The 19,786-nt window shown below is 38.2% G+C and overlaps 1 protein-coding gene across 2 annotated transcripts in view; it reads right to left on the reverse strand.

Annotated features, from left to right (window-relative positions):
- LOC107035587 (protein vestigial) overlaps positions 1-19,786 on the reverse strand; it is an 83,097-nt gene that overhangs the window by 5,936 nt on the left and 57,375 nt on the right. For both annotated transcript variants that reach the window (XM_015253072.1, XM_015253070.1), the window contains exons 4-5: positions 13,721-13,841; positions 13,402-13,628 (exon numbers count right to left, since the gene is read on the reverse strand). In XM_015253072.1, coding sequence (XP_015108558.1) covers positions 13,402-13,628; positions 13,721-13,841 — 348 coding nt within the window. The remainder of the gene's footprint in view (positions 1-13,401; positions 13,629-13,720; positions 13,842-19,786) is intronic.

The following is a 19,786-nucleotide window of genomic DNA, read 5'->3' on the forward strand; positions in this document are numbered from 1 at the left end:
TCTCTCTCTCTCTCTCTCTCTCGGCTCCACTCACGCGGGGGTTTATTGGATTCCAAGCACAGCGAGGGGTCTCCAGCGACCCCCATTGATAAGGGTCATCACAATGCTTTCCGTGTGCGGACCTCAGTCCCTCGAGGAGACCCCGGGAAAACGGACAATGGAATCTCTCGTTTAATTTAACATTCATTATTCGAATGTACGTGTCATTCAACCCCGCACCGGCGCCATTCACCGCGCCTTGCGAGTATCTGAATGGTGAATTTTCCAAGGAAAATAGTGAAATTGTTTCGCGTTTCTTCGGGAGGTCTTTGTGAGATCTGGCTTTGTTATTTAATCGCTCAATTTCGAAGGCTTTGATGTGATTTGGGGAGGATAAAGGCTTGTAGCTGAACCTAAAGGCTCGCTCTTTAACGTAAAATTGAAATTAAGGTATTTGAGGTTTCTAGAGATGCGAAAATTCACGGGGAAAATGAATTTTCCACATTGAAAAATTTTATGATAATAGAAATTTTTTATTGCAAATATTTAGTTTTTGAAACTAATGAGGCAAAACAGGTCCTAAACAAGTTTTTTTTATACGAATTGAATGGAAATAGCACTTAGAATATTTCGGCACCATGAAATAGGGGGAAAAATTCTTGAAATGTAATTTTTTCAATGAAACCTTAACGGAATTTCCGTTCAAAACATGAATAGTCAACACTAAATCCCACAGAATTTCCAATTAATTAGTAATTCAAGAATACGTTTATCTGAACTTCCCTGATTTTTGTTAATTTTCAATGACGAAATTTCTTAAAATTTCAGTAAAACTGTTACATGACGAAACTTTCGAAAAATGTATAAGAGGACAAATTAGCTCTTCCGAAAAATTATATGTTCTACGTAAGAATATTTGATGTCGTGGAACAGATTTACTTGAGGGAAATTAACTAACTTGATAGAAGCAAATTTAATATCTTTCACAACAATTAAATTTTTGTCGTGATCATCAGAAATATCCCTAAAAGAATTCAAACTGTTGTCAGGAAAAAATATAATCTATTGTACGACAATCATTTGATCTGCGAAAACTCCATAGGTTTATACCATAGAAAGAATACATTGACGAGGAAAGAAAATTTTTTTACCAAAAAAAATTGTCCCCTCCAAATTATTTAGTTTTGCCAATAACACAGTTTTCGGAAAGAAAATTGTAGTTTCCTTTTGAAATTCTCATTTGTTCCTTGAAAATTATAAGTGTTTATTGAACAAAGATATGCACTACTCAATAACATTCACTTGATAAAACCGGAGTCCCATATAATTCTCTGTAGAACGAATGTATTTACCCGAAAAACATATAAATGTCTCACGAGAAGAATTACAACTACTGAAATTATCATGTTTCGGTGGAAACTTTCTTTTTTGTTCACAAGTAAATTGATTCAACATGACAAAATATCTCTTCAGGAGAGCATAATTTTTCTCTCAGCGTGTAACTCCAAATAGTAATTCAATAGTATTGCACCCAATCATGATTCCAATTCATGAAATGTCTTCAAGATCCGAATCGAGAGGAATAGTCGTGTCATCAGCAACAGACGATATCCTCAAATGACCTCAAATTTTATCTCCAGTTTGACAAAACACCTCGAGAGATCAATGTAGCTCTGGTGGCGCACTGGCCGCGTTGTCGGACCACTCCCTCCACTCGGTGGTCTGACCAATCGTGACGCAGCTACTGGCCGATCCCCGGACTACAAACCGTGGGATTTCTCATCCTCCTCTCTTTTGCCTCAATGCCCGTTGTGACGTCACGCAGACGCCATTTTCAAGGCGCGTGCCGAAGCGGCGATACAAAAGAGCATCGCAGCGCGATCACAATCGAATTTTCTAATCGCTCGAACGGAGGAAAATATTACTTGTGCCGAGCGAGTGTGAGGTGAACGACATATGGGGCTTTCCACGTTTACCGATGATTATCGCGTTAATAAAAAATGCGATGCAACATTTTTTAAGCCGATGTATTCCGCCTAATGTTTTTCTTTCTTTAGTACATAAAATTCGTATTATAGTGTAGTACACGGAGAAGAAAATTCCAGAAAAATTGCTGTGCCAGCACCGGAAAATTTTCTGTGAGTACAAGAATTTTTCACGTTAAATCCGAGAAAAAATCCTGTAGCGCACGGCGGGAATTCCGGTGTTGGCAAGGGAATTTTTTACTCCGCGTATGGTATAGTATTTTGTATTTAATATACTATACACAAAAAAATTAAAGAAATTATATTAAAAAATAGGAAAAAAATACGAAAAAATAAATGAAAATCATGTAATGAAAGCTATTTTTATAGTATAATAATATAAATTTGTATTTATTGATGTAAATACACTAAATAATCCATCAACATCAGAGCTCAATCATCAAGTGAAGAATTTATTTAAAAGACTCAGACTCCCGTAATGAAGACTGAATAAAACAAATTTGACATATAAAAAATTGAATGAGTTGACAAAATTTAATTTTTAATACGAGAAGATCGAATGAACGAAAAAATCAAGAAATAAAAATAGAAGTAGATCAATTATTCTAGTGCCAGGCAAATTTGAAAATTCAATGAATTTCTAAAAATGCCGAATTGTGAAACTGGAAAAAATCCTAATCCTCTGGCTGTGAAAAATTTTAGTGCTATTAAAGGCAAAATTCCTGAGAATTTCTGATACAATTTCCAGGGATTTCTGCGAAAGTTTCATCTAATAACAAAAAATTCACGTGCAGGCACTAGAATTTTTCTCGAGAATTTCTCTTCGCATACAAATCATTATACTTTGAATAAAAATCCAAGCAATGCTATGAATTCCGGATGCAAAAATAAATTACAAATGAATCCAATTGTCAGCAAAAATGCCCATCACTGCTGGTCCAAGAAAAATCAGATGTGAATGGGTAAAAATGTCCGAAGACATCCGAGCAATCGTGAAAATCCAACTTTTTGTCATTTGTAAAAATGCGCATGTCCGATGACTGATGGACGAACGAAACAGCCGGGGTTGAGGAGAATCAGAGAGAAACGACTTTTTCACACGCAGACCGCCGAAAATGATTGCCCCGGGACCACTGGACAACTCGCGTCTGCGAGAACTCATTTTTATCATATTTCTTCCACAAAACATTTTACCTCGCCCTTTCATACATCATTCACTCGAACTTCCACATTACTTACGTGAATTTTAAATTCGAGTCACACATATTTTTGCACCTTTTCCCCTAATGGAGGTGAGTGCAGTTGGCGAGGAGAAAAAATTCTAGTGGAAAATGCATGATGAATAATGCAGTGAGGCGTATTGAATTTGTCAATCGAGGAGTTGGAGTGCTGGCAGACTGAGGGATTAATGGATTTTGTCCTAGGGGCAATCGCTCACTTCAGGTGAAATAACAGAGGAAAAAGTAGGCTTGTGAGCACTGTAAAATTCACTTTAAAATTATTTACGAAATTTTTTGAAAATATTTCAATTTTTGCTATTCAAAATATTTTTGTAAATGAGACATAATCAAATTACTTCAAGTAATTTGATTATGCGGTGAAGTGGATAAATATAATAGCAAAAACTATTTTATTTTTCTTTCAATTGAAATGACCTTCATTTGACCCTTATGGCCCTTATGATCTTTCAAACCTCATGAAATGTTTTGAAATTATTTTATTTAATTATTGAAAATAATATTCATAATTATCAAATATGCTTTTCAGTTTCAGAATATTCTTACGCTTGGTCTTTTGACCCTTACGACCCTTATAAATCTTACGGGCTCATGAAATTTGTCAAAATTATTTCATTCTACTGTTTAAAATAATCCCGAACTGAGTTTATGAAATTTTAAATATGAAAAGTGGTGAAATTAAATAATAAAAATTATTTTATTTATTTTCATGAACCGTGCAGGCTTATGAAACTTGTCAAAATTATTTCATTTTATGAACATTAAAATAATGAAACGGTGAAATAATGTAATGAAAACTATTTTATTTTTCATTTTGTTGAAACGAAATATCAAATATATCATTTGTGTTCCAAGAAGATCTTATAACTCTGCTAATGACCTCCATTGGCCCTTCATGACCCTTATGAACTTTTGAACCTCATGAAATTCTTTAAAATTATTTCATTATTATTAATAATATTCATAATTATGAAATCTTTTTTTATTTCAAAAAAATCTTCCGCTTGTTCTTCTCACGCTTGCGACCCTCATAAACCTTACAAGCTTGTGAAATTTTTCAAATCATTTCATTTTATTGTTTAAAATAATGAAGTGATGAAATAAAATAATAAAAACCATGTTATTTTTCACTTTGCTGAAATGAAATATCAAATATATTATTTATCGTCCAAGACGATGTTATGACTGTCCAAATGACCCTGATGAACATTCGAACCTCATGAAATTTTTTGAAACTATTTCAAAAAATAACTTTTTATTTCATTATTCAAAATAATTTTCATAATTATCAAATAGACATATTTTTTTACATTAAAAAATCTCTTATGCTTATTCTTTTTACCTCCATTAGACCCTTATGACCCTTATGAACCTCAGAACCTCATAATATTTTTAAAAATTTTCTCATTTTATTATGAAAAATATTTTCGTAATCTTCAAAAGTTTTGTTTTGTTTTTCTTTTAATTATGATTGTTTTTATGACCTTCGTATAACCCCCATCCCATTTTGCCCCGCCGTCTACCAACGATTCTCGGTAAAAGTAAAAAAATCACTCGACCATGTACAGATGGTCACTATCTTTGTCAATCGAAATCTCGAGTAATTGCGATGTATCTCTCTTAATCGCTGCTAAACGACAGCCAATTTATTCCATTCGAGTTAATTTACGCAATTATATAATTACTCTCGAGAGGACGGTGAAAATCCTGACGATCGGGAGTGAGAGGCGAGGAGGAAGAGAGGGAGACAGTTTAATGCTCCTGCAACTGCCTAAACGGGCCGTCACTCTCATCTCATGTCCAGTGTTATACACTCGTCGGACCGGATAATAACAGGTGGTTTAATTTAAAGAGGTCTAATGATTTTACGTTTGAATTCAACCTCAATTTGGAAGCCAAGTTGGTACTGAGAAGTCGTTTTTTTCCAGTCATTTGTCTTTGTTATCAGACATTTTTCAGATTCCCTTCGCATCAACCAAAATGGGGAAATCAATAATTGCTTTGAAAAAAAATTGGTTCAATTTTTTTGATGAGTAATTATGAAGGCGAATGTCAATTACTATTTTTCTCTTGGAAATCCCAATCAACGCAGAATTAATGAACAAAAATGGCAAAATTATGAAAAATAGAGTTTTGATTTGAATTACAAATAGATGGGATTTTGAAAAATACGCTGAATTGAATTGAAAAATAAATAATTTTGGTTCATTACAAATTCCAATCAACTGTCAATTAATAAACAAAAATTGAAATTTATTAGAAATGCAGTTGTGATTTGAATTATAAATAAATGTTATTGTGAAAAAAAATGCTCTACTCAATTGATAAGTAAATAATTTTGTTTTATTAATGATCATTTTGATTGTCAATCGTCCTTTTTATTATTTTTAACTGTCAAAAATCGGAAAATGAAGAAAAATACAATTGTTTGAAATAACAGTAAAAGATTTTTTTTCTAAATTAAAAAAAAGTTCATTTAGTGTTCTTCATCAATTTCTCAATAAAAAAATTCAATAAATGCGACAATTTCTATTTCTCAAACAGAACTCCAATTATTTTAAAATTAATTTCCGCAAATCGTGTGAATTGAGAAAAATGATACTCTCATTTCATTTACAAACGGGAATAATTTTTGTTGAATAAGTTAATAACTCTACATTCAATTATTTTTTTCAATCGATTTTTCCAAAAATAATAATTGTATTTCTGTACTAATGGTTAAACCATTCAAAATAATTACATAAAAGAAATTGTCAGAACAGTTGAGACTTGGCGATTTCCCCAGCAATGATGGTACACCAAGAATGACGGAGTATCACTCAGATCACATCAGCAAAGAGAGAGAGAGAGAGAGAAAGAGAGAGAGAGAGAGGGCGAGGAATCGAAAGGGATGTGGGGTGAGAGCGAGAGGGGGCTTTAGTCAGTAGCGCACGCCAGTTGAAATAGTGAACGTTGCCGGCATTCCTTTGAGCAAATTCTTGAGAACCCGTTTGGTTGGATCTATACCATTCAGCCGTGTATCTCCATGAAAACTACTCTCAAAGGTGATTTTAAGGCGAAACAAGGTGGATTATGTGGCATTACCAGCGTCAATGCAACTGGGAGCCCTTTTCCAGAGGCGATATAGTTGCGAATGCTCGACTTTCCTGCTACACCACTGGATAACACCCTTTTTCGGTGGATCAACGGAGACTGGAAATAACGGGTTTTGCGGGGAGGGGAGAAAAATGACGGGAGAGGGTTGAACGAATGGCTGCCGAGGGCTGAATCAGTGACACCAGCCAAGGGGGTTGCGGAACGAGGGTCGACGCTGGTATCGATTTTGAGCCCTCTTCGGGGGCATATACTCATGTGTGTTGGGGAATACTCGGCGAGGGAGAGAGAGTAATTTTTTTCTTCGGGGAGAAAAATATTCACGATTGATGTGCACGGAGAGAAATATTCAATAAAAATTACGGAACAATTCACGTAATCCGCAATGGGGAATCGTTTTCCGGTAATTTTTATAGGAATGGAAGAGAAGAAATCTGAAACGTTCAGGGAATTCTCAGGTTCATCACCGAACAAAGTACGAAATTGTCACGTAATTTTTCCAAAAGAAGTAAAATTTTACTGAAACTTGCCGACTTATTATGCCTCCAAAACCAAAAATTCTTGAACGTTCAACAATTTTTATGAAGCTAGTGAGTTATTTCTACGTTCCGTTCCGTAAAATTTCTCAATCTTTGGGGAAAAGTTACAAAACGACTTGTTGTTCTCACAGCGGTGAGTCATCAGACGGGTGGTTAATTTTTACGGAACAAATCGTAGAATTTACGTGGCGATTCGTATAATTTCAGTTTCGGATTACGTCTCGAAACGTAATTTTTACATTTTTTTTCTGGTAATTTTTATTGAATTTTTCTCTCCGTGTGGCCGATACATCGAGGTTTTTCGGGTCGAGTAACGTGAAGTGATGTACCTCACATCTCACACTTCATCACAAGGAAATATTTGATGAATATGAGGTTTAGATTTGCTGCTTTCAACCAGTACATTAATGTTTGGATAAAAATTATCTAGAATATTGTGGCAAGTTTTACTGTTTGCGCAAATTTTTCCCCGCTACAGGAAAATTATGCGCAATACTGAGAAAATTTTTCTCCCGATATAAGGTGAAGAAAGTATTGCAAATCCAGTTTTCTTCACAATTATTTGACTTTTTTGGTAATTGTTCTCTAACTTTTTTTTGTGTGTCCGCAAAAGTCCGATTTACGACCTAGGGTGTTAAGAATGAGTCAACGACACTAGCGCTACATGAAGTTGTCTGCAATAGCCTCAAGTGGATAGTTAACATTTTCTGAATACAAATAGAAATGTTCCATTTCTGCTTTACGGAAATCTATATAGAGAATAATCCCTGATCTAATGAAATTTATTTATTTATTCATTCATGTATTTATTTATTTATTTATTCATCTATTCATTTATTTTGTTATTGAATAATTTATTTACTCATTTCTTTATTGTAAAATGAGATGATTGAGTTTAAAATTTATAAATAAATTTGTTTATTTTTTTGCTAGTTCTCATGAGAAAATTGAATTGCATTTTTCCTTATTACCCATCAGACGGAAAATATGAATTTAGTTCTGTGTCATCACATGAACTCGAAAGAATTCACCTCATAATCTCCGCTACTCCATTCTTCAATAATCTCGCACCACTCTTCTTCTTCCTCCATTCCACCAATCAGCGAAATATTCCACGGAGATAAATACTCTCCACCGAGATATATGAAAGGTTTATCTTGCATCTTGGCACATTTCCATTATCCCAAATACGTGGCAATTTTGCATGGGTGTTCGCGTACAACTGATTTCAATTCAAAACCAGCGATGAGAGATCTGATAAAAAATCACTTCTTAATTATCCACGAATTTTTAATGAAGTAATCAGAAAAATCTCAATCTCAAAGATTAAATAAATTCATTAACAATTTTAATTCCCAAGAAATTCCCTTGAAAATTGCATTTTTACGGGTTTTCCCTATATTAATAATAATAATAATTAAAAAACACAATCCATTATATTTTTCCATTCTATTTTTTAAAAATTATTTTCATTCAGGAATTGAAAAAAAAATCAATAAAATAGAAAAATGTAATTAATTTTTTCTCCATGAATTGGATATTATCATTGACTTTTTATTTTATTTGTTTTCATAAACAAAAACAATTTATTTATTATTTACGAGTTTTAATTTTTTTAATTCATAAATAAAGATGATTTAAAAAAATGAAAACCTAAAAATGAAGTTTAATTAAGGAAAAATATTCATCATGTTATTTTCGGATTTTCATTAAAAAAAATGTTCTTTTATGAATAGAAAAAAATAAAAACCTAAAAATATTACTCAATTCCGGAAAAATTGTAACATTTCAAATATTCTCCTCAAAAAAAATCTCTACGAGTGCACGACCCCGATAGAAAGAGCAAAAAAACAACTAGAAATTGAACTGAAATGCGATGAAATGAATAAAAAAGAGGCGTGTTAATAAAGCCGGCGTGCAGCAAAAGACCGAGGCGTGGCCAGCTGCAGAAGGCGTGTCCTTGACGCGAACCCGTGGAAGGAGCATCAGAGCGCAGTAGCAGCTGCATACATACCCCCTCGGCCCCTCTCTCTTGAGACACACGGGGAAGAGGGGCCGACAATGCAGAAATAAGAGGAACAAATGAGCCAGAGTGAAAGAGAGAATGCCCCGCGGCGGCTTTTACACCCGCGCGAACAGTGCCCGGCGTGCGTTTTACACCCGCACCGTTGAACTTTTTTGCCATTTGGACAGGCACTCACCCACCTCGTAAACCTTTCATCCACGTCCCAAAAGCCCTTTGTCTTCCAGCCGGCATTGGCCCGGAGCATATACCGTATGGCACATGTGCATTATGTATATCAGTGGGAAAAATAAGTGAGGGGAGACGAGTTTTTCGAATCATGGCAACCGGTTTGTCGCTCTAATACGCCTAAGTCTTCTCGGAAGATTCGGACGACTGATATACAGTCGATATTAAGTCGTTATTAAGAGGATAATGCTGAGGCCAGCTCATGTATGAAATTATCAAGCGACTTCGATCATCATCTGTACACATTTTTCAATGTACACGGAGAGAAATATTCAATAAAAATTACGTATCCTTTTCGTAATTCCGGAGCGAATTGTGGTTGTAGGAAATTGTACGGAACTGTCACGGAATTCTTCCAGAGCGTTCCGTAATTTTCATCTGAATCTCCTGGGAAAAATTACGATGCCGTCACTTAAATTCTCTGAGTCGATTCTGTAATCGGTGAGTGAATTGTGAGTTCCGTAATTTTTTCTGAACATTTCTCTCCTCGTAGCTCCACCCTTCGGCCAGGCTACGCTGTACTTTTGGATTTTTTCAGTTCTTAAATTTTTCAACTAAATTGCATGAAACAAATTTGAAAAAATGCATACCCAGTCGGTATTATCTAAATTAAATTTCGCAAAATATTGATATTTTTTCAAACATTGCCTTCTTATAAATAAATAATAAAACTTGTTTGCAAAACGGTGGATTATTTTTTATGAGGTGTCGAAAAAATTCTTGATTTTTTCACATCTAATGAAAAAAATTCAGATTTTAATCTTTGATTACAATGATAATGTTGATTTATAAGACACTGGCTTAAATCCTGATTTTTAAACATTTCTTCTTTGAAAAATCAAAACGATAATTAAATTGAGAAAAAAAATAGAATTCCAGTTTTCAATAATCTTTGAATTTACCGTAAAGGTAGAGCCACTTCGATACACGCTGTTAGAAAATTACTCTTGAAATTTTAAGTAATAAATCTTGAAATTTTTAATAACAACTAACTTACATGGAATTTCATTTTACATTTTCTTTTTTGGGGTCATCCGCTGAAAAGGAAATGTTTGCGATATCCTAACCTACTGACGGATGCGCGCACATCACGTGACCGGCTCCCCTCCCCCCAGCGCCACCGCCAATCCCGGCAGAGTTGCGTCTACGGACTTCTGACGTCACAACTAAAAACCCAAACTATTACGACTATTTAATGATCAACGTTTCATGAAAAATGCATAAATATTGAAATTAAAAAACCCGATCAGCATCCCCTAGCAATCCATTAAATCAAATCCATCGATAAGTGCGATGGCAGCCAGATATCGCCTCACAAAAATAACAATAAACCCGTTCACGACGGAACGACATTTTCCCAAGGGTGGAACTTCGAGGTAACGAAAGAAATCCGAGAAATCGGTATATTGCGCCGTGGGAAGAGGGCTTCTGAAAACAAAATCATTTAGAATTCAGCTCCCTTCCTGTCTTATATAATTTGACCACTTGGAGTTATATACGGACATAGAGAGAGACGAGAGAAATGGAGATGAAAAAAAAGAGGTTAGGGCGGGTGGAGATGGGGAGACGCCTTTTTGCCAACGTGTCCTGAGCACCTCTCGAGCCAAATGCTTCATAGGGACGCAGCTACCGCTTGTCTTTTTGTCCGCAGGCGGATCATTTGAGTTGGAGAGAGACGAAAGATGCAAAATGTCTTACGATGGTGGGTTTTGAGAGTGAAAAGGAGATGGTATATCATGGCCCCCATTAAGCTCTTATTAATTGCGGGGATCTGAGGGACCGCCTGCGCTCTTTCTTGCTGGTTTCCTATATACCTGATGGCCGAGACCGCCATTCTGACCAGTCGCATTAAGTAACCATCCTCTGTCTCTGTGAGGGCTTTGGGAGGACAAAAGAGACTATCGAGATGAGGGGATATAAACGAAGAAATTCATAGCGCCGGGCGACTTTTCGTTCCCCTGCACTCATTTTGATTCCATCACATGTTGTACAGTGATCGATTGCCCGGTGCACCAGACTGCGGCTTTCTTAATATCTCAATGCAGAGATCTCGTCCAACGAGAGGAGATGATGAATCATTTTTTTATGAAGTCTACTTGAGGATTTGTTTTTGTTTGGGATCAGTCGGTATGGGGTTGTGTTTGTTTGAATCGGAATGGCAATATTTCCTGATGTTTTTTTGTGGAATTCATTGTTTACGTGGGAAATACACTATTTTATCGGTTCCTTTATTAAATAAATTTCATCAGAAATTTTTGACGAGAGATGGCGTTGACCGACCGGTGTTGTGACGTCAGTCAGGGTCATCTGAGCATTTTGAAATCATCATTTTGCGATCGTTTCTTTCATTAGAAAAATATGATTTGCAAAGTTTTACTCCCGATTGAGATTTAATAAGACAAAGAATCGAATGCCAGAAGAAAAAATTTCAGGAAATATTTCATGAGAATTGGATCAAAATACTATTTCAAATAGATATTTGAGGCAAAATGTCTTATTTTACCCGGTCGAAGCAATTTTTTTCAAAAAATGTCATCAACCATTTCAGATAGTATTCTCCCTATTTGAAGATAGAATGCAGGAGCCTGGGGCATGACGGGATGAAGGTGTGGGGGATGGTAAGTATGGGGGAAGTGGGGCCAACACCGCCCCACAGATAGACATACGACGTATTAAGAGATAAATCAAAAAAACTATGTGATTTTAATCTTATAATCGTTTTCTTTATTATAAATATTGTTTTTTAATATATATTTATATAGTTTACAAATAACAATTTACACAGCGACGTGTTATCTGACATCGTCTTTTTTCTCATTATTTCTTCATCTCTCTTTTTCATTTTAAAACACTACTTGGGGTGGTGTTGGCACTTCTACCCCGTGTACATCGTAATTTTGTGTATGCACAATATTTGAGAATGACTTTTGTTTGCAAATAAAATGAAAACATTCAATTCTACGGTACTATCTAATTAACTCTAGTGTCTTTGTGACCTGTACAAAGCGACTGTTTTTCGTATTTAATTCTCTCACAGTTGTTCATTCTGCTCTTGAAAATTAATTAGCTGACTTTGTTTTTTTTTCTAGATATAAATTTGATTGCTTTTTTTCTAGCTAAAGTACAAGGTGCGAGGGACTACTCACTCCCGAAGTCTTGGAGAAAAACACGGAGAGAAATTTCGTAATGTATTAATGCGCGGGAAGTTGTGAGTCACAATGGTACACCAAAAGGGGCGCTGTTGACATGACAAAAATTACCAAATCACGTTCGTCAACATTTCATGTGACGGAATTAATGAATTTTACGTTGTTTGTTATTAATTTTTATAACCATCATCTTCGTGCGCTCCGTCATGAAATCAATTCGAAATCACGTTAAGGTATTTATGGCGGGGCGGCCACGTAGGAGGTGAGACGGAGGGGAATCTATTGTTCTCTCGCAGAAAACCAACCGCTAAACAAAAAAAATGAAATTTCAATAACAAATGTTCAATCTATTTCGACCATTTTTGTGTTTGAAATATTTTTTTGATAACGTTTCTATTTTTTCCCCAAATATTTCAAGCCTTCTTTTATTTTTCTAGCTTGTCTTTTGGATGATTGGAAAATAATTAATATGGATAGAAAAAGTGACGTCGTGCCGTTCGAGGTATAAGTTGGCAGCACTGATTCACTCAGCTGTTATGTTCCTTCCCATAGCGAAATGTATCATTACAACTCCACTCGTATTTGTCGCCCTTACCCATGATTTCTAACCTCAACGTTGTCGCTATTCCAAGTTGCGCACGCAGAATTCCTATTTTTCATGTTTTTTAATTATCCCTTTTAAACAATTCTCCTAGGCCACTTGGATTAATTTTTTTTATGTTCCTCCTTGAAAGCTCCACTCAAGTGTGAAATTTCAGGAAAATGGCGACTTTTTTCTATTTTTAATATTTTTTTTTCCGAATTTCCATAAGAGCCCATGTTGAAATGCATCTTTTAGAAAAACTCCTGTATTTCGCTCATTCTCCTAGGCTATCTGGGACTTTGCATAGGGGTTTGGAAAAAATCAAAGAACGCATTTTAAAAAAATCATCAATTTCTTGACTTTTTTCGATCCCCCTGACCGCGCCATAAATACCTTAACTCATTGAACTCGCCGACATCACGGAAATCAAGTAGTTTCAACTCTCCGACATCATTTTTGAAATCATCTCCGTAATCACGTGAGATCAACTCCATTTCAAAATCACGTTATCACTCAATTACGGAGTGAGTAGCCACCTCGACGCGGGGACCATTGTCGTTAATTTTTTCAGGCCCAATACTCACCGGAGAGGGGTGCGTAAGGGCCGTGGGGGTAGGGGGGCGCTGAAGATGCGTCGACGAGGGATTGCGACGGTGTCGTTGACGTCCAGTCCTTGTATGACGGCGCTGCGTGCACATGGTGAGCCGTGTGGTGGGAGGTGTGGTGACCAAGACCTCTGGCGCCACCTAACAACAGGCCGCCGTAACTCGCCGCTGCCGCCATGTTGTGGTGATGATATTCGTGGACGGCTCTAATAATTTAATTCAACAGAGATTAATTTTGGAGATGATCATCTTCACGCGAACGAGGGAGGGGGGGGATTAATATGGAGGAATTAGCTACCTGTGATGGTACTGGGGGTAGTGGGGATGCCATGGGTCCGTTGCATAATCGTAAACGTCGCCGGGGTGTTGACTGTTCCAAAAGGATGGCGGAAAATTTCTCGTTGACATGGGGATGTTTTCTGGAAGAAAATATTTTCAAGTATTTGTGAGAAGTGAAATCCGAAATGATCAGTGGGTGGGGTGAAATGGAATTTTGATTGAGGTGTGGGTTATAAGGGTCATGAGGGTTAAGCAAGGGTCATAGGAACTGTTATAAATGCCAAATAAGGGTCAAACATTGAACATCGAATATGCCTTCATTATGATCGTTATTTGACCTTCATGACTGTTTTTCGGATCTTCACCTGACTTATGACCTTAAATGAGACTCGAGTAAAGCTTAACAAAGGCCAAAAAGTGATCAAACGTGTTTAACCCTTAGACAAGGTCATAAGGGTCAGGTGAAGATCATAAGACCAGTTTCTATGATCATTTTACCCGTATTGAAGCCTTATTTGACCATCATCTTAATAAATAAGAGTCAAATAAAGCTTAAATAAGGGCCAACCATTGTCTCTTATCTAACCTTATTTCAGCCCTATTTGACCCTTAAGGTCATAAGGGTCAGGCGAAGGTCATAAGAACAGTTCCTGTCAGTGTTTAACCCTTTTCAAGTCTTATTAGATCCCGATCTGTTTGAGTAAGGGTCAAATAAGGCCTAAATAAGGTAGAATAAAGGTCAAACATGTTAAATAGTCGATGTTTGACCGTTATTTAATCTTGTTTAGGCTTCATCTGATCCTTATGGCCCCAAATAAGAGTCAAGTAAAACTTCAATAAGGGTCAAATATGCCTGAGGTTCTTTGACCCTTATTTAAGCCTCATTTGATTGTTATTCGATCCTTATCCAATCTCATTTAATCCTTATTAAACATTTATGTAACAAGATTCCACATCTCGTAATGGTTAAATAAGGCTCAAACCTGTTGAGTATCCAATCTTTCCCCTTATCCAACCGTATTTCCATCCTCAGCCCTCTTATAAACCTCATAAACCTCATGACCCACATCCCCCTCTACTCAACCCACAACCTCAATTCCCAGAAAAGTAAATCCACAAAATTATCGTTCACAGTTGCTAAAAAATCTCGAATTCAACCCACGAAAATTGACATCCCGATTACAAATGTAAATACCCCTTCACCCAAAACACCTCCAAAAATTGTCCTCCCACCGGGCGATAAAATCTCACCACCTCTCTCCTTTCCCCGCCCCTCTCTCAAAACATCAAAGCCCAATTCCCTAATTCTAGCGAATGTGTGACGCATCGGGTTATATTGTAATTCCCGCGGGATTTTGGTTTAACCCATCAGAGACAGAGACAAAGCCAGTACAACACATATCGGTAGAACGAAGAAGCCCGTGGAGTCTGCATTGTTTCCCACGGATGGAATGCCGGTCCCTGGGAGTATCGCGGGCCTCCTCATCCTCGGTAGTGTGTCGGAGTGAGAGAGAGAGAAAGGGGACCCAAGGACTTGAAATATGCTTCACAGTCTTGTCCGCGCGCCCCAGCAAACCGCCCGATTGGCTTCCAACTCTCATCGCCGTCACTGTATAGATTCTACCACCCGCCAGCCCCCCCCCCCCCCCCNCGACAACTATTGGAATCGTCTCGATGGGGAAACGACTAACTATCGCGTTAAATATTGCGATTTGCTTAGCCCCCAAACCAAGATGCGAGAGCGATAAGTCGATGCTGCCGCGCGCCTCTTCACCTTTTTCCTCTCTTTTTATTTATTTCTGTTTCTCTTTCCTCTTTTTTTTTCTTGTTTCAAGTTTTCGTCTTTCTCTCGAACTGTCCGCGTCTTTGCCCCAGGACTGTCCTTTATTTATTAATGCAATTAAAGAAACAGAGTGTCGGTCCCCTGCTCGCAGCGGTCTCCTGGGCCTGTCTTTCTTCTACGCCGATGGGGCACTCTCACGACCGGGTGAAACAAAGATGGTGACATGACAACAGGATAGTTGAGGGGAAAAAGAGGGGGGGAGGGGGTCTGAGAGGAGTGCCGCGTTCAGGAAGAAGTGTTCGGACGACAGGATAAGGATAGGGGAGTTGGGGCCTCATTCGGTTGATCGGACGGTTTACATATGAAGGTCGGGGAGAGAAGAGGTGTTTGGTGTGGAGGAAGTGGGCTGGGGTTGAGTCGAGTTTGGATGGGCGTTTAATCAACGGATTGATTAGGGACCGGAAGTTTCTTAGATTACGATTGTGAAGACAGAGAGAGAAAACGAATGAAGTTTATGGGAAGGCGTTGGGAGAAAGTTGCGACCTGCAGACAAGCGAAACTGCTTATGAGAGAGCAACTAAGAGTTAGGACCAGAAAGCTTCTGGAGTTGCACAGAGGGGATCTGAGGGTAGCAGTAGGGCTCCTTACGGGTCATACAGCTCTCAGAGCTCATCTGTTCAAGATGAAACTTGCAGAACAAGAAGACTGCAGACTGTGCGGAGGCGATAAGGAGGGCGTCATCCACATTTTATGTGAATGCCCCCTATTAGCACTCCGTCGCTATAAAATCTGGGGCCAGGCTTTCCTGAAACCAGAGGACTTACAACAAGCGGCTGTCACCAGCCTTATTAGCCTAGTGAGAAACACAGGGCTGGGGCTGTGTGACTGACCGAAACTAAGGCGGAAGTTACAAAAGATCGTATGATTTAGATGACTCTGGGCGCTTTAAGTGACCAGCCGCACTTTTTTTTATTCTTTATTCTATGGGAAGGCAAATCGCGCCTTCTTGGAGTTTCTTGAAGTTAGCGTCAAGTATATTCTCTACTTTTCCATGCAGGATAGTATAGTAATCCAAGAGGAATTTCCTTTGACTTCAGATAACTCTAGAGAGCAATCATAAGGGTCAAGCGGGAAAGACGAGCGGGACGGCCTTGAGGGTCAATCGGAAGAGATGAGCGGAAAATTCATGAGGGTCAAACAGGAGGGACGAGCAGAACAATCATAAGGGTCAAGCGGAGGAAATACGGATGAGGGTCAAACGGAAGAGTAGGGCAAAACTGTCATAAGGGTCAAGTGGAAGAGACGAGCAGAACACTCATGAGGGTCAAGCTTTCAGCTTGTCTCTTCCGTTTGACCCTTATGATCGTTCTGCTCGTAATGAGGTTCTGAAACTTATGACAGTTTTAACCCACATGACCCTTCTTGCCGTTCTTGTGGAACCTTCATTTGTCTTCCAACGTTCCAAAATGTGGGAACAATTTGAAGAAAGGGCCAATTTTTTGTGGCACTTGGACTCACTCCTTTGTACTTCGGATAACTAGAGCAATCATAAGGGTCAAGCGTTCGCTTGTCCTTTCCGTTTGACCCTTATGATCGTTCCACTCGTTCTTGCGACACCTTCATTCGTCTTTCAACGTTCCTTAATGTCGGGAAAATGTCCGAAAAGTGGTTCAAAAAGTGTATTTACAACCACGTCAATACCAAACATCAAAATAAACTTTCAGGCCCCTCTCATTATTTTTTTTAACACGTCACAGAGTGAAGTATTTGAATATTTTTTCCCTCATCTGCATGACGGTGACTTATGTAGGCACATGGCACTGTGCCAAAACTCGCCATTATAAAGACGTTGGGTGCTCACGCGTGCAAGGAGGCAATACGTCAAAACGTAAAGCCTCCTAGAGGGGGTGGGTGGAGAGGGGGGCTTGCTCGTGGGGGCCCCTTGCTCCTGGTCTTGAGGATTGATGTCCCGGCGCGACTGGATGGCTTGTTATTCCGATTTAGAGCGTTGTTCCGCGTGTGTCACACCACTCGCTGAGGTCTTTGAAGAGAGTACAGTCAAGCAAACGAATGACTCTGTATTAGTTTCATGGGTAGACGACTGATGCGATGCAGCAAAGACCGCGTGTCAAGTAATTGCGGGTTCTGTCGCTCTATCCACTGGTGAACTCACGCAGTCACATGTAGGAGACAGTCTGTACTCATGCGGGCGTTAATTTGACGGCACAATGCGTAACGACATGCTCAATTTCATCGTTCAGCTTTGTTTTTGTTGGTAAAAATGTGTTGTTTTTTTTCGACGAGTTTTTATAGTCGAGGATTAAGTGGGCAGGGAGACGTGGCACGAGACGGAGCCAAAATTGTGGGGGTGGTTGAGGGTTGGCAGAAGAAATTTGGGAGAAAGAGTATGAGATGCTGGAAAAATGGTTAAATAATAACGAATGGATTGGGAATTCTATGAATGTCATACACATATCATTCACATTCTTGACTCCTGAAGGAGTATTTTTCAAACCCATTCTCATTTCCTCCAAGAGAAATCGTGAAAATTACAAAAACAGTCTCTCTTAAAAAAAAAATTCCGAAGCTAAAACTGTCCCTCAGCATTCTTTACTCCTTACTTTGAGAAGCTCTTAATTTACCACTGCGTCCTCTCGTGTATATAGAAACCCGGGGCAGGGGAAGTGGAGAGGGTGCGGGGAGCGCCGATGAGGAAAGAGAGAGGAAGGAAAAATTTCAGAGGGTTGAGGCACGTAACAATTAGGTCGATGTTGTCTTGAATTCTAAACAGGCTAGTGAACCGGAGATCCTCGCGGAGTTTGCGGTTGGGATAAATGTGGGCTTAAACGACACCAATATAGCAACTCGTGCTGATCACTTGCCAAACCCTCACTTCACGTTAACCATTGCACTTTTTCTTATTCATGTCGTTTTATTCTGTCGATTTTTCTCCTTTTTCTCGACATTTTTTCGATTTTATGTCCCTTACGGCTCTTTGTTATTCGCCTCGGGTGCTCATTTCATTCCAGTTTGGATTTTAACTCTCGGAGCACGGAGGACATCGACAATTGTCGAGAGGGGGGAGGGCTTGTTAGACCTGTCAATGCCTCAGTTCCTCCAACTACTTTATTACACTAGTCCTGATCCCCTTTTTCCTAATAAAAGATTCGATATTACTTTTTTCGATTAATTGTTTATAATCGTTCTTATTGCAAAAAGTAATAATTCCTATGATCATTGAATGAGATTTTTATCACAATCGCAATTCAATTCCCCCTAGAATACACTTTAGAGTGCGAATTTCTGGAATTCAATGTTTGTTGATACTCCGGTAAAATTGCGTGCCCACACTGTTATCAATTTTTAGTTAGTTTACACGGTAATTCAATTAATCTGTTGTTCATCTCATCAATATAATTCTGTGCTTAGAATATTGTCATCTCGTATTTTCAGCACTAAATTAAAAATTAACACTTAATTTGGAATATTGAGTCACAGCTTCTTTTTATTCATATCAGAAATTTTGTATTTGGATATTAATATTATTTGTTGAAAGTGAAAAAATCGATCATCATTTTCACTATATTGCATTCAGATTCTCCTATCCTTAACGTAAAAAATGAGATAATCTCATAACTCTAGCTATTAATTCCAATGAACTTTGTTCGAACGAAACCTCAGTAAACGCAATATTAAGAAAGTAGAATTATTCTATTTTCTTCTGACCTAAATAATTTGGACAATTATGATTCGTCTATTCATGTTTCACAGAAGGTATTCGTGAAATCCGCTTTATGTTCTCCATTCTCGTTTCAGATATCCGCCATGTTCGAGTTCTCATTTTCATTCTTCTTCATCTTCTCATTGCCCATGCTTTTATCAGAATGGATTCCCGAGTCGAGGATTTGGTTCTGATTGGACGTACACAGGTCTTTCAAGATCTCTCCAGACCTAGATGGACCTGGTAAGTCCGAATCAGTTCTGCGACGTACTTTTCCAGAGACCATTCGAATCCTCAGTTCTTTTCGGTCCTGAGAAGCCCTCCTCGATGCTACCGAGAACGCGTGATTTTACGACCGGGTGAAGGGGAAGGCATGTATGCGGAGGGTTGAAATTTGTAGCCAACGAGGAGACAGGGTTGCAGAATATATTTTAGCCAGCAATTGAAAACCCGAGTTGAAGACCCGAGTTTGTAGCAAAGATGTCAGACAAGATATGAATGTTTTTTTGGGCTCAAACGAAAGAGCGGGTCGAGAAATGGCGTGCTAGGACCTCTAAAGATGGTTTTGAACCAGGGGAGAC

The sequence above is a fragment of the Diachasma alloeum genome, unplaced genomic scaffold (genome assembly GCF_001412515.2).
Source record: "Diachasma alloeum isolate Michigan unplaced genomic scaffold, Dall2.0 Dall_scaffold_00199, whole genome shotgun sequence".
NCBI classification, from domain to species: Eukaryota; Metazoa; Arthropoda; class Insecta; order Hymenoptera; family Braconidae; genus Diachasma; species Diachasma alloeum.